Source organism: Orycteropus afer, unplaced genomic scaffold (assembly GCF_000298275.1).
Source record: "Orycteropus afer afer isolate SDZICR_OR568_19922 unplaced genomic scaffold, OryAfe1.0 scaffold00080, whole genome shotgun sequence".
Classification (NCBI taxonomy): Eukaryota; Metazoa; Chordata; class Mammalia; order Tubulidentata; family Orycteropodidae; genus Orycteropus; species Orycteropus afer.
In genome coordinates this window covers 8346727-8362020 of record NW_006921667.1, presented here as the reverse complement: position 1 = coordinate 8362020, position 15294 = coordinate 8346727, and the positions used below count along the sequence as shown (strand labels likewise).

At 47.6% G+C, this 15294-nt stretch overlaps 1 protein-coding gene across 1 annotated transcript in view; it reads left to right on the top strand.

Moving 5' to 3' along the window:
* Positions 1–11084, top strand: part of ATPAF2 (ATP synthase mitochondrial F1 complex assembly factor 2) — a 31269-nt gene extending 20185 nt beyond the window's left edge. The window contains exons 2-8 of the mRNA XM_007941455.2: positions 3223–3267; positions 3490–3635; positions 4967–5064; positions 6612–6692; positions 8828–8940; positions 9678–9793; positions 10947–11084. Of these exons, the coding sequence (XP_007939646.1) occupies positions 3223–3267; positions 3490–3635; positions 4967–5064; positions 6612–6692; positions 8828–8940; positions 9678–9793; positions 10947–11084 (737 nt within the window). The remainder of the gene's footprint in view (positions 1–3222; positions 3268–3489; positions 3636–4966; positions 5065–6611; positions 6693–8827; positions 8941–9677; positions 9794–10946) is intronic.
* Positions 11085–15294: the final 4210 nt, after the last annotated feature.

The window sequence follows — 15294 nt, the reverse complement described above, 5'->3', positions numbered from 1 at the left end:
TCCTTCCCTTCAAGGCTCAGGGGTCCAGGATTATCTTCTGTGTCTGTGTTAATTGGTTCCCCTTTTCTTTGTTGAAGAGGGTCTGTGCTATCTTTCTGTCTATTCCGCCATCTTGGAATCCCCTGCTACATAAATTTTCTAGATCGTGTTTTGGTTTGCCTACATAAAACCTTTACTTGACTTCCTTTGTCCTCCTAATGGGACCTACATGTTTGCCTCCCCAACATCAACACTCACTTCCCTCTCTTAGTATCTTTAACCCTTCACAGCTAGGTTGTACAGTCTTATCCTTCTGTTTTCTTTGTACTTCTCCAAAACACTGTGTCTGGACTGCAAAGAACCTGGACCTTTCTCAAAGTGTGTGAGATGACTTCCACACACCCAAACCCACTGCTGTTGAGTCGGATTCGACTCATAGCGACCCCTCCTTGGGTTTCCAAGGTAGTATCACTATGGAAGTAGATTGCCCAGCCTTCCGTCCGAGGAGTGGCTGGTAAGTTTGAACCGCCAGCCTTGTGGTTGGCAGTCAGATGCCTTAGGGACTATGCCACCAGAGCTCCTTCCACACACCATCCTCTCCAAAAATGAATCAGTTAGTAAAACTTGGCCAGCTCCTCTGTATTCTTCAGGTTTCCAAGAGGTCTCCCTTGAGCCCAAGATGAGATGCGGTTTCCCTACTATGTGTTTTCATTGTTCTTGAACTTTTACTATCTAAAGAGTCACTTTACTGTTTTGCTTGTTTAGTGTCTGTTCTCCACACTGGACAGTAAGTGCCTTGAGAGCTTCACACACATTATGTCCCCAGGATTTACCATACTTTTTGGCAGACAGTTAATACTCACTGATATTTGTTAGTTCCTAACTAACAAATTCTGCTCGGCGGCCAACTGAAAGATCAGAGGTTCGAGTCTACCCAGAGGCGCCTTGGAAGAAAAGCCTGATGGTCTACTTCTGAAAAATCAGCTATTAAAGTCCTAAGGAGCACAGTTCTACTCTGACACTCATGAGGTCATCATGAGTTGGAAATGACTTGATGGCTACTGTTTTGGTTTTTGGTTTGGAAGTTTGTTAAAAGACTGAAAAGTACTTTTCAGGTGTCAGAAGCTTCCTTTGGGCCAAGTGTCTGTGTAGAGCAAACGTGCCTGGACCTACCTTGGTGTATGTGGCTGGCAGCCAGGGCTTCTTTTGCCCTGCTCTGTCTGTTTGTCCTGGCCCTCCATTTTTCCCACTTCCATCCAGTTTTTTCTTATTACTCAAGTATGGAAGTGGGCCTGGCCAGGACAGAGGAGCAGGCAGGGATAGGACTACCATGTGGGAAGCCCAGCTATCTGAGCAACATGTAGAGGAACAGCCTGTGCTTATAGTATATACCCAGTCTGTTCCTTAGTCCCTATGTCTCTTAGGCCCTTCCTCAGGCCTGCGTCAGGGCAGTGTGCTGGCATGGTACTGCTGCTTTGTGCTCTCCTGGTACTTCCTGCCCATGTGGGAAGACCTTAGCCAGTGCTGAGTCAGGCCTTTGGAGTGCTTTCAGTCTTCCCACCTTCACGCCTGGCCTGGCCTGGGTATAGGCAGCTGCTCAGCCCAGTCATCTGAAGGCATAATGGACATAGTCTTGATACCTTGCTCCAGACCAGAGACATGAAAAGAGGCTTCAGACCCCCATGGACCTGCCATTTGGACAATACTGGCATAGCATGGACAGCAAGGAAGTATAAAAAGCCTTCTTTCTTGGGGCTGAGTATATGAGAAAATCAGTGTTAGGATTTCAGAGGAAGACAGTGAATTAAGCCATAATAACACATCCTCATCTTGATGGCCAGGTCTGACTTAAAAAACCCCATGATATTTTAAAACAGGTGTATGGCAAAACAAAAAGAATATGCTTGGAGTACGACCAGATACCCTTTCTCCATTACTTTCCCCACACATACACACACACACCAAGTTCTCCTGAATTTGAATTAATTGCTTAACTGAATAATCAATTCAATTCTCTGTTTGAATTAATACAGTTTTAACTTAAGCTTGGTTGGTTTTTAAAAAAAGATGTTAAAAGCAAATTATTTAATGAGTCTCCTTTTCCTCCATATGCTACATCATTACTTCAGTATGTAACTTCAGTCTGGGACCCTGAGGGTCTTCGTACCCAGTGAATGGGTGAATGAATGAGTAAATACATGAAGGATTTGTGTTTATCACAGAGACTGGAGACTGTGTTATGGTTTATGGCTTCCAAAATGTGACCTATTTGTTATTTATTAGTTTAGAGAATTTGCATAATTCTTTCTGAGGTGCTCTTGGTTTTTAATCCCTCCTGGATAAAAGGGAGAATGTGTTTACATTTTCATGTAAGATTTTATTCGAATTATTTTCAAAAGAGAACATAGGACACAGATTTTTCACTTCTTAAAGGAAATGTTTGGAGTTTCTGTTGAATATAAACCAGTTGGATAATTAGGTTAATTAATTTGATAGAAAACCAAAAAAAACAAACCCATTGCCCTCAAATTGGATCCGACTCACAGAGACCCCTCCTTGGGTTTCCGAGGCAGTATCACTGTGGAAGTAGATTGCCCAACCTTCCTTCTGAGGAGTGGCTGGTGGGTTTGAACCGCCAGCCTTCTGGTTAGCAGTCAAATGCCTTAGGCACTATGCCACCAGAGCTCCCAATTTGATAGAGGGAATAGAAAATGCTCTTGAGACCTCTGCTTACTGCTTGTGTACTACACATGTACACACATGCACTCACACACATGCACACAAATGCTGGCTTTTCGCTTATCCCTGCTTAGAAGTGGGTCTCTGGCTTTATCCCATTGATACTGTATTGACTGGGGGCAGCGCTGGTGGTAGGGAGTTGGGGAAGTTCAAGCTGAAGGTAGTAGGAAAATCTGTATAGTCAGGCTGTCTTTGGAGTTTGGTGATACTGCATGATCACATTTGTCCCTGGAGGCTTGGTGACTTGGGCAGCATGACTGGCATGTCCTCCTGTTCCACTCTTGATACTTGGAGAATGGGTGCTCTCTTCCCCTGCCAGCCCTGCTTTCAGCCTCAGTCAGAGCCATTGATGTTACTGTATAGAATTGATTGGAGCTTAAATGATGATAAGAAAATCAAGCCAATAAATCAACATCAGCAATAGTGTTACAAGCTGAGCTTGTCAGTTCTTAAACTGTCCCTATGTTATTTTAAGCTCCCTTTTTGAAAAAATTTTTCTTACAGAAAGGAAGAGGTTTTATCAGAACGTCAGTATCACCCAAGGTGAAGGTGAGTGTCTGAAATTTTGACTGCCTCTTTTTGGGGGACACATTTTTCATTTCCACCTGATTCTGTGGTGAGATGGCCCCTCCTGTTTTTGTCAGATATGTTTCTGTAAGCCTTCAGTGAAGGGACTGAGTTACCTTTGTATTAATTCACATTGCTAAATATAGGAATGGTCAGTCAATTCCACTTAACAATCCCTGAGATGTTTTCATTTGCTCTTTCAAGGTGGCTTTGAAATAAACCTGGACCACAGGAAGCTGAAAACACCCCAAGCCAAGCTCTTTACCATTCCTAGTGAGGCCCTGGCCACTGCAGTGGCCACTGAATGGGACTCCCAGCAGGATACCATCAAGTTCTACACCATGCACCTGGTAACGAGCTCACACTGCCAACCTGTGCCCTAATCCTCTCTCCCACAACTCCCATGGCTTCTTCCAGGGCTCAGGAGAAATGTAGATGCTTCTCCAAATTCTGGCCAGATCCTACATGAGGGACTCTAGCCCCCTGACCACAGAAACCTCTCCCCTTGTGGCCTTGCCACAAATGCCACCTCCTAAGAGAGGTTCCAGTTTTCTTATTGTCTATGATGGCAGCTACAGTTGTGCATTTTTGGTTTATATGTTTGTTGTCTGTCTCTTCCACTGTAAGCAGTATGAGGGCAGGGGCCATGTCTCTTCTATTCACCAGGTGTGCCCAGCGCCTAGCATGAAGGTTAGCTGGCACTCAGTAAATACTGCTGAATGAAAGAACAAATGGAAGCCATGGAGGAGGGATGATTCACTGTGAAGCCAGCCCTCGAAAGTGTCTCACAGAGGCACTGTGAGCTTCGGCTCCAGGCTCTGTGGCTTCCAGACTAGAACCTTGAGCAAGTGCCTGTTCCTCTCTCAGCCTAGGTCTCTGTCTGTGGGAGTGGAATGCTAGTAGTACCTACTGAGTAGAGTGAGGTCAGAATTAGATGAGGTGATGTGTGTGAAGTTGTGGACAGATGCAGAAACAGGTGAGCACTCAGTAACTGGGATCAGCTGTTCTTGTTGCTGTGCTCTCCCTTGACACAGACCTTGGTGGGCTTCCTATCAACCCTTCACCACCTTTTGTGCTGCTGCCTGTTCCTTTGACAGTCTGGTGAAATTAGGGTGGTTGGGGCCACAAGCTAATTGTTAGAGTGGCGTAAGCAACCCACTGTCAACAAGGCAAATCTGGAAAAACCATCTCAATCCCAGTTTGGATGTTTTGTTTCCCTGCTTTCTGAGGTGTTGGGGAACCAAGTAGTAAAGCTTACAGTCAGTAGTTTTGTATGCCAGTTCTGTTTACAGGTCTTATTTGCAGGATCTGATGATGTACTTAACCTCTTTGGGCCCTACTTTTCATATCTCTGAAATGGGTAGAGAGACCCCCGAGGGTTATGGTGAGGATTACATGAAATACAGCAGACCCTGGTAGTAAGGAGCATGAGACCATGGAGAATCCATTCATTCTTTTGTCTAAGAGGGCTATCTTGAGAATCTTGTGAGCATTTATCACAGAACCTACCATGGTAAGCTTTCAATAGATGTGGTTGTGAGGACCCATCAGACCATTTCCCTGGTTGTGGCTGTCTGCTTCTCTGCCTTTTGCTGTGTGTTAGATGCAGTGTCCTCAGGAAGGTTGTGCTTTGGCCTGAGCCTACAGGTGATCATGGGGCACTCTCTGCCTTTTGATCCAGACCACCTTGTGCAACACTTCTTTAGACAACCCAACACAGCGAAACAAGGACCAGCTGATCCAGGCAGTTATGAAGTTTCTGGACACCGACACCATCTGGTAAAGACACTGATGGCACTCCCCTGGGACCAAGCTAATTCCTCTAAGTCACTTTGCCTCATGTGCTAGGCTGTTATTAGTGGAAGGGTGGTTCCTGTTACCTTATGGGGATGGGGAGGACTAGAGGGAGGCAGTCCATTTGACATCGGCACCGTGCATCTCTGCACATCCCTAGGACAAAGATGCCTGACACAGGTCATGACCCTCTTGTAACCCAGTTTCTGCTCCCAGAACTGGGGTGGGTACAGGCAGTACTTCTGATTCCGGGACTCAGTGGGTACCGCCAACCCCAGTGGGTCTCTCACCCTTGGCTTCTGGCTTCCACATCCATTCTCACATAGGCATCCTTGTTCTAGGCATCCTTGTCATTTTTCAGCTTAGACACACGACTGGTCAGATGTTGACATCAAAGAGCTGGCTTCCCCCAGTTCTAAATTCTCCTGTGTTTATGTTCTCTGCTAGTCGATCAGTGATGCTGAGGGATGAACTATGTAGGGGAGCAGCCACATCTGCTATCTGCTGGTCTGAGGCAACTAAGATCCTAGGTGCCTCATGGACAACATCTAAAATCAGCTGAGGGTTGAGGAGGAGCAAAGGTGCCTATTATCAGGAGGCCATAATGCCCATTTTGAGCTGCTGGTCAGAAAACCAAGTGCATTTGGGTCATTTGATTGAAGGAGCAGAAACCTACTCACTCTAACTCAGGTCAAAGGGTTCCTTGGAAACAATAAAGAGACTCTGACAGGAAATGAAGAATGGTTGCACCACTGGGGATGGAATCTAAATATGGAACGCTGGAGCCCTTTCCTCTGCCTTTGGGGTGGCTTTGCTGAGTCTGTCTGTTCTTCCCTGCCTCTGCTTCTGCACCTTACACTCTCTTCACCTCTGCTTATATGGGCCAGTGGCTTTCCATCAGGCCACCTGGGGCCCATCCCTCGAGGCCTTGCCGCTCAGCTCCTTCAACTAACTCCATCTGCATTTCTCCTGGTCAGACAAGTGTTGCAGCCTGGACCCTTGAAGCAGGCTTCTATGCAGCCTAAGCACCTATAGCCTGGGATGGACTCAGAAGGCACACACTGTCTCTTGGGAGGGGGGAAGGTCAGGGCTGCCATGACTGAACTCCTGGCACAATATCCATATTCAGCATCCAAGCATCAAGTAGATATGGGTCCAGGAATATAGTTAGGAGAGCAAATCTGCTTTAGAATGTCATCAACTGCCAGCTTTTACCTGTCTAATAATAGGAGGCATCTAGGGCAGTGGTTCTCAAACTAGAGCTTACATCAGAATTATTTGGAGGGCTTGCTAAGCCACAGATTGTTGGGCCTCATCCCAGAGTTTCTAACTTTAGCCAGTTCCGAGGTACTGCTGATGCCACTGGCCCCAGGACCATACTTTGAGACCCACTGCCTTAGGGGAAAGAAATGAGAGGCTGGCTTTTGGGGCTGGGTTGGGGGAGAAGAAGTGTTTGCTTTAGCCCTCTGTCACTGAATAAAGGAACTGAACTTCTTTTTTTATTAATGAAGGCGATTTTTGCAATGAATTAGCTACAGGGTGGAGGAGCCGGAGACCTTAGTGGAACTTCAGAAGAATGAATGGGACCCCATTATTGAGTGGGCCGAGAAGAGGTAAGATGCACGATGCACTATTTATTCCACCCCCAGGCAAGCCCTTACTGGTCACCAGGATATGGGGCCTAGGGCCACACTGGACAAACTGTTGGCTAGTCAACATTCTAAGCTCAGATGCCCCTGGGATTAAGCATCTCTTAGAAGTTCAGGGCTAGGGTCACCTTGAGAAAAATGGCCTTAGGTGTTTTCCTCAGATTTTCCACTGCTGAGCACTGGGTACCTGCTCTTGTTGTGTACTAGACAACACCAGAGTCCCTAGGCCACCTGCCCCTAGTGGATTAAAGCTGCAGTGTTGGTTTAGTCCCAGCTCTGTCACTTATTAGCTGCGCAGCTTCGTCTCTGCTTCAGTCTCTGTCTGTAAAGTAGAACTGGCGATGCCTTCTCTCAGGGGCTACAGGCATGAGCACAGTGGTGATTGTGAGGGGCTAGCACCCTGCCTGTCTCATGCACATGCTTACATGCTGGCAGTTGTCATCTTTGTCATCACCACAATTATTACACTCAAGTGGGTCACAAAGCAATATGCATGGTACACATAACACAGGCAGAGGCAAGTCTGGGCAGTGTCACTGTAGAACCACAGGTAATGTTTCTCCTATAGTTATGCAGGTCTAGGAACTGATGATTCCCAATATTTGTTCTTAACAGGAAGATTTTTTAGTGCAAAATTGAACAGACTATCAATAACATGGCAAAAAAAATTCAATTTGATTTCATTCCAAGGAAAATGTAGGCAAGCTGACTTTGGTATGCCTTGAGCACAGTATTTTGTGAGCCTACATGGAATGTTTTTTGGTGTAACATTTTTCACAAAAATGAGTTCCCCGATCTGTCTCCTTCATTTGCTGCTTGTTTACTGAGTGCTCTCAATGTGCCAGGCACCCTGCAGTTTTAAAGTAAAAGGCACAGCCAACACTCCATGGGAGTTAACAATAAAGAGATCAAGTGAGGTGTAACAGCTACAATACCAGTTGCCATCGAGTAGTTTCAATGGGTGTCAGACTAGAACTGTGCTCCATGGGGTTGTCAGAGACCAGTTTTGTGGAAGGAGACCACCAGGCCTTTTTTCCAAGGTGTCTCTGGGTAGACTTGAACCTCTAACTGTTCAATTAGCAGCTGAGTGCTTAACTGTTTCCACCACCCAGGGACTCCTAACAGCTACAATACTGAGTGAGAAATATGAAGACATGATGTCATTTTGAGATCAAATTAAATATAACAAAGTTTAAGTGCCTCGAGATCTGTGCTATGGTACAAAATTGTCTGAAAGCAGCTAAGTTTGATTTATACTGGGGGAGCTCTGGTAGCGTAGTGCTTAAGGCACTTGACTGCTAACCTGAAGGCTGGTGGTTCAAACCCACGAGCAACTCCTCGGAAGGAAGGTTGGGCAATCTACTTCTGTAGTGATACCATCTCAGAAACCCAAGGAGGGGTCGCTATGAGTTGGGTCCAACTCGACAGCACATAACAACAACAACATTAGAAATTTCAACACGGATATTTTTAAATGAGTAGGAAATCAGTAATATATGAAAGAAATTACAAAAATAGTTTTTCTGTTATGTTTTTCATGTGCTTTATATAGTTATGATTATTCTTGAAAATTTATCATTGCTTGAAGCCAGTTGATATCATAGATCAGAAATAGTGCCCTGTATGGTATAGAGGCCATAAATATTTGTTGAACTAAAAAAAAAAATGACTGAGTTATATAGGACATACAGAAATATTGTTGTAAGGAAATCCATATTTAAAAGAAATCTTTTATGGCTTCAAATGTGAAAGACTTTTTTCAAAACATTTAAAAAGCAGATGTCCATGCATTTGCTAGAGATTCTGGGACACTAGTCAGAGTTTCTGGCAGCTGTGCACATATGCACCTAGCTTGCACAGTTTATCAGCTATTCAAGGCAGTTTCTTGGTCCTCTGGGTTTGTGCTTGGGGAACAGAAAATTAGGTCATGAGGCCACTAGCGAGTGGCAGTAGCTCTCAGAACCCCCAAGACTGGCTCCTTGGTCAGATACCCTGAAGGGGCTCATACATGCCCAGCAGCTTAGGTCTTTATTTCTAGGTGAAAGCTGGGCTGCTCTTAGGCCACAGCAAGAGGACAGGCTGAAGCTTTTTCCTTTCAGATACAATGTGGAGATTGGTGCCTCTACCAGCATCATGGGGCCTAGAATCCCAGCCAAGACTCAGGAGGCACTTGCCAGTCATCTGGAATCTTACAACATGTGGGCTCTCCAAGGTATTCATGGAGCTTGCTGGGGCTGGGACGGCAGGGGTAATGGGTATTTGTGTCCGGAGACTATGCTTCCTCCTTCCCTAGGGGAGCTCCCAGGGTGGCTCTGAAGATGGAGGCTGGCTCAGCTGTTTTACTCAGCCTGCAATCCAGGTTCACACCCTTTCAGCAGAAAGCTGGGTTTCTTTTCTCCAGCACAGTTCTTGGGTCACTGTGTCATTAGCCAAGCTTGGGTCACATCCCCATCCCTGAATCAGTCACTAGGTCAGGAGTGTGCAGTGTTCTGATTGCCAGTTACAGGTCACATGCCTGCCCCAGTTAAGAGCAGAGGACCATCCTCAAGGAAGGATGTACTCTTCAGAAGAAAACAGGATGATTATAGAGCAGGACAACACAGCAGCTGCTTCCTCTAACCATTCTCCCCCATTTAGTGCCTTTCACCACTTCTTGGGGTATAGGAAGGAGCTGTGGATGGTACAGTGTTTAAAGTGCTCAGCTGCTAACCAAAAGGTCAGCAGTTTGAACCCACCAGCCTTGGCAGGAGAAAGATGTGGCAGTCTGCTTCCATAAAGATTTACAGCCTTGGAAACCCTATGGAGCAGTTTTACTCCCTTTTGTAGGGTCACTATGAACCAGAATTGGCCCCATGGCAGTGGGTTTGGGTTGCAGGGACTCATGGGTCGGGGGGAGGATTGGAGCAGCTGCCCTGTTGGGGTGGGGGAATCCTGGTTTGTGTCCTACAGGGATTGAGTTTGTGGTGACCCAGCTCAAGTCCATTGTGCTGACCTTGGGCCTGATGGACCTGCACCTGACAGTGGAACAGGCTGTGCTGCTGTCACGCCTGGAGGAGGAATACCAGGTGAGGTAGGCCATGGCCTTGGGGCTGTCTTCAGTTTTCTCCCCACTCAGGGAGAAAGGGACCATTGATAAGTTACAATAATACCCCTTCTGAACTTACTAGGGGGTTGGGTATCACATCTGAATTTTTTAACATAAACGTGACCTTTATTACTTGCATGCATATACTGAAATCAAAACTAGGGCCAGTAGAAATATTGCCAAGAGATGGAGAGAATCAGATCATGGCAGTAAGTTTAACCCTGTACCTTAGCCCTGTGATCACATCTTACCCTCAGGTCTCACTGCCTTGAAACAGCTGAAGTTGGGGTTGCCATTACCCTCATTTTTCACAAGAGAAAACCAAGGCATAGGGTGCATGGCTAGGAAATACCAGGTGTGAAGGCCTCCACCACAAACACCTCCCCTCCCCCAAAGATGCTCGTGGACAGATGTAGATTGTCTGAGACGATCTACATGCAAAGTGCTGTCATTGTTGAAGTGTCATGTGTGCTCTTAAGTAGACTAGCCCTGCTTCAGCCCCAGTGGTTCCCCAGAAGTTAGCCTGACTGGCAGAGGCAAGCAAAGGGAGCTGCTGTTTGCACACAAGTTCTGATTTAGTACGCTCAGATTCCATCATGTTTTGGCTATGTTATCATTTGCATTTTATAATTCTGAAAATTATAATGTTTTTTGTAGTCATAAGGTGAATTGCTATTAGGATTTGGTTCTCAGTATGATGAAAACTTATTTGCAATGGCAATATTTCCCAAATCCACGTAGTCATCTGCTGATTCAGGAAATACTGGGGGAATATCCCTTTCTGTATAACAAAAGAAGCTAGCTCTTCCCTTGATGTTACAAAGGATCGAACAGGGTGAGGTATGATTTGTGATGTTACGGAATTGATAAGGAGCCAGGAGCCCTGGTTTCTGGTTTGTACGCTGCAGTGGAGGCCACTGGTCTTGGGCCTAGCCTGTGCCCTCCCAGATCATCATTGCGTTTTGAGCATGGACAGCCACCTGGCCACCTGCTTCTTCCCCTGCATGTCTCGTGCCTGCTGGTTTGGAGCCTTTGCTCGCTTAGCCTGGCCTCCTACAGTGGATGTAGCTTTGGCTTGATAGGAGCTGGGCACTGGGTCCCCTCACAGTTAGCATATCTGGCTCTCCCCTCAGATCCAGAAGTGGGGCAACGTCGAGTGGGCCCATGACTATGAGCTGCAGGAACTGCAGGCCCGCACGGCTGCTGGCACGCTGTTTGTGCACCTCTGCTCTGAGAGCACCACCGTCAAACACAAGCTCCTGCGGGAGTGAGGCCTGTGGCTAGGCCCTGTGGCAGCAGTACCCTGAAGGACCCCAGCTAAGCATGGGCACTTGTGCAGCAGCCAGTGAGGGGCAATGGATTGTATACAACTTCTTTTTATTTTAGTGATCTTATTTTATTAAATATGTCTCCACTTTGGAAATGTGTCCTGTTTTTATTTGGGCCTCCATTCTCTCCACTCTTGTGCTCTCTGCGTTTCACCAAGGTTACGCTGATCTTCCATGGACACATTTGGATATCTGCTGTCCTGGGGAGAAAACCATGTCGGTGACAGTTCTTCTTACCCTCAGCTGAAGGCATGTTTCCTGGTTTATAATCAAATGATCTTTTCAAAGTGAGTCCTTTGTCCAAGCCAGTTATATGTATTTGTTCCTGCTATTCCAGAAAAAAATTTACTGCAGAAAGTAGAAAATAAAAGTTGTATTTGGGTTTAAACATAGAATAAACAGAATTTTATTTAAACAGAATAGGAGCAGGGCAAGGACCTGTGATGTGCAAGCTTCCCTCCTCAGGTCCCAAATACATGGTTACCTCCATATCTTGCAACAAAGTCACTATCACATCCTACATGCCTGGGTCCCCACGTGGTCACTGTCATGTTTTCCACATCTGGGTCCTTTCACACAGTCACTGTTATGTTCTCTGTGCATAAGTCCACCCAACAGAGTTCCTGTAATGTCCATGCCCACGTCACCCTACATGGTTACCAACACATCCTCCAGGCCTGGATCCCTCCCACCATGGTCACTGCAATGTCTTCCATGCCCAGGTCCCCCAATAGTCACCTGTACATGTTCCACACCCAGGTCCCCCCCACCGTCACCTCCATGTGCACCACACCTAAATCCTCCAATAAGGTCACCATCATATCCTCCATGCTCAAGTCCTTCACACAGTCATAGTCATATCCTCCAAACCTGGATCCCCTCACACGGTTAGTGTCAAGTCTTGCATGCCCAGGTCTCCTCACATGGTCACCTACATGCTCTCCACGCTTATATCCCAACCCCATAGTCGTCGTCATGTTCTCTGTTCTGTGGCCCCCCTACATGGTCGTCTCCACATCCTTCCTGCCTGAATCCCTCACTAAAGTCACCATCATATCTTTCAGGTTCAGGTCCACGCCCCATGGTCACCTCCATGTCCTTAATGCCCAGTTCTTCCATCAGGGTCATGTTCACATCCTTCATGCCAAGGTCTCCATGAGGTCACAGAGTCACTTTAATGTCCTCCACACCTGGATCACCCCTACAGGCACTTCATATCTTCCATAGTGACCTCCACATCCTCCAGTGTGGATCTACCATGAGGGTCATCATCCTATCTTTCAGGCTTGTATCCCCTGCCCTATGGTCAGATCCATGTGCTCTACACCCAGGTCCCCTTACATGGTCACTGACATCTTCCATACCTGGCTTTTCCTACATGGTCACCATCACATGTTCCATAACTGGGTTTTTCAACATAGTCACCACCATATCCTTTACAGCTGACTCCCTCACATGGTCATCTCCAAGTCCATACCTGGATCTTCCACCAGGGTCACTATGACAGGCCCAGGTTCCCCCTACAGTCACCTCCACACACCCCATTCCCAGGTCCCCACTACACACTGTGTCTTCCACACCTGTGTCCCCCCACAGAATCACAGTCAAGTCTGCCATGCCTGGGTTCTCCCACACAATCATCATCATAGCCTCCATGGCAGGTCCTCTCCCACAGGCACCAACACATCCAATGCCAAGTTTCCCCACATGGTTACCTCCACGTCCTTCACAGCTACATCCTTGACCAAGGTCTCTGTCATGTCCTCCAGGCCCAGGTCCTCATGGGCACCTCCATGTGCTTCACTCCAGATCACCTCTACATAGTCATTGTGATGTCTTGCCCCAATATAGTCACAGTGACCTCCATGCCTGAGTTCCCCTCCCACCCACTGTCACCTCAATGCATACCAGGCACAGTTTTTCCCACATGGTCACCTTTACATCTTCCATGCCTGCCCAGTTCCCCCAAAATGGCCACTGTTACATCCTCCATGCCCGAGTTACCTTACATGGTCACTACTGTGTTCCCAGTGTTAAGATCTCCGTGCCTGGGCCCCTCTCCACATCCATCTCTACATCCTCTACACCTGAGTCCCCCCAGTATGGTCACCTCTATGCCTTTCATGTTTGGGTCTCCCTACACTATCACCACAACATCCTCCATACACAGGTTCCCCCTTGCATTGTCACTGTCATGCTCTCCATGCTCAGGTTACCCACCCAGTCACCCTTATATCCTCTACAGTCAGATTATTTCCCATGGTCACTGTTAGGTCCTCCAGGCCCAAGTCCCCTCTATGGTCATCATCACATCCTCCATGCCTGGATCCTCCACATCTGGATATGCCCCACATGATCAATCCATGTTCTCCATGTGTGGGTCCCCCACATAATCACCATCACACCCTCTATTCCCTAGGTTCCCTCACATAGTCACCACCATGTCCTCTACCCCTGGGTCTCCCCACATGATCACTGCCACATCCTCCATGCATGGGTCCCACACACACATTGTCACTGTCACACTCCATTCCTGGATTCTCCACACCCAGCTCTCCCTACAGAGTCACCATCTCATCCATGTCCCCACAGGTTTACCATTACATTGTTCACAACATGGTTACACCACCTGGATCTTTGATCATAGTCACTGTCATGTCCTTCAGGCCCATGTTCCCCCATGGTCACATCCACATGTTCCATGCTTGGGTCCCCCCATATGGTCACCATGACCTCTTCCATGCCCAGATCAACCCACATGGTTACCTCCACTTCCTTTATGCCTGGATCTTCCACCAGCGTCACCTTTATGTTCTCCACACCATGCTCTCTCCTTATATAGTCACTGTGATGTCTTCTATGCCTGGGTCCCCCCACACAATATTGTCATATCCCCATGCCCAGGTCTCCCCACTCAAGTCACTGGCACATTCTCCTCACTTGGGTCCCTCACACAGTCACCTCCACATCCAACATGCCCAGATCCTCAACCAGGGTCACTCATGTCCTCCAGGCCCAGGTTCTCCTCATGGTTACCTCCACATGCTCCACACCCAGGTCCCCTTGACATGATCACTGTGATGTCTTCCACAATCACATCCCCCTGTTGGGGGACTGACTGTTGTCGATGACCTCTATGCCTTCGCTGTCAAATTACCTCCAGGAACTTCAGGTCCAGTTCCCCCACATAGTCACCTTCATATCTTTCATACTCAGATTTCACCCACACAATCACCTCAGTGCCCTGCATGCCTGGGTCCCTTCACATGGTCACCTCCACTCCTGGGTCCCCACCATGGTGCACATCTCATCCTCCATGCCCAAGTCCGCACAGGGTCACATGCACATCCTCCATGCCTGGATCTGCCATCGGAGTCACTGTCACATCCTCCACACCCATGTCCTTCTACACAGTGACCTCCATGGCCTCCCCACTTGGGTCCCTCCCATGGTCACCTCCACATCCTCCATGCTTGGGTCTGCCTCACACACCATCACATCTTTCATGCCTGGGTTACCGCACATGGTCACCACTATGTTCACAATGCTCAGGCCTCCCTTCATAGTCACTGTTACATCCTCCACTCTTTAGTCCACACATATGGTCACCTTCAGGTCCTCCATACCTGGACTCTGCCAGGGTCACTGGCAAGTTCTCCAATCCTGAGTAACCCCACACACACACCCTGTCACTGTCACATCACCAAAAGTGGGTTCCCCTACACAGTCACCTCCACAGCTAGATCACTCCATATGGTCACCTCCATGCCCTTCATGCTGGGATGCTCCACCTAATATCATCCTGTCCTTCATGTCCAAGTCCCCCCTCTAGCGTCACATCTACATCCTCCACCAGGGTCACTGTCATGCCCTCCAGACTTACTTCTCCCCATGGTCACCATCACAGGCTCTATTCTTTGGTCTTCTAACATGGTAACCTTGCCGTTCTCCACACCTGCATCCTCCACAGGGTCACTGGCAAGTCCTCTAATTCTGTGCCCCTTCCACATTATCATTATGTCCCCCAACTGGGGTTCCCCTACATGGTCACCTCCACATCCTCCATGGCTGAGTCACACCAACACAATAACTGCCATGCCTTCCACACCCAGGTTCTCCCCACCCCCATGGTCACCTTTGCATCCTCCATGCC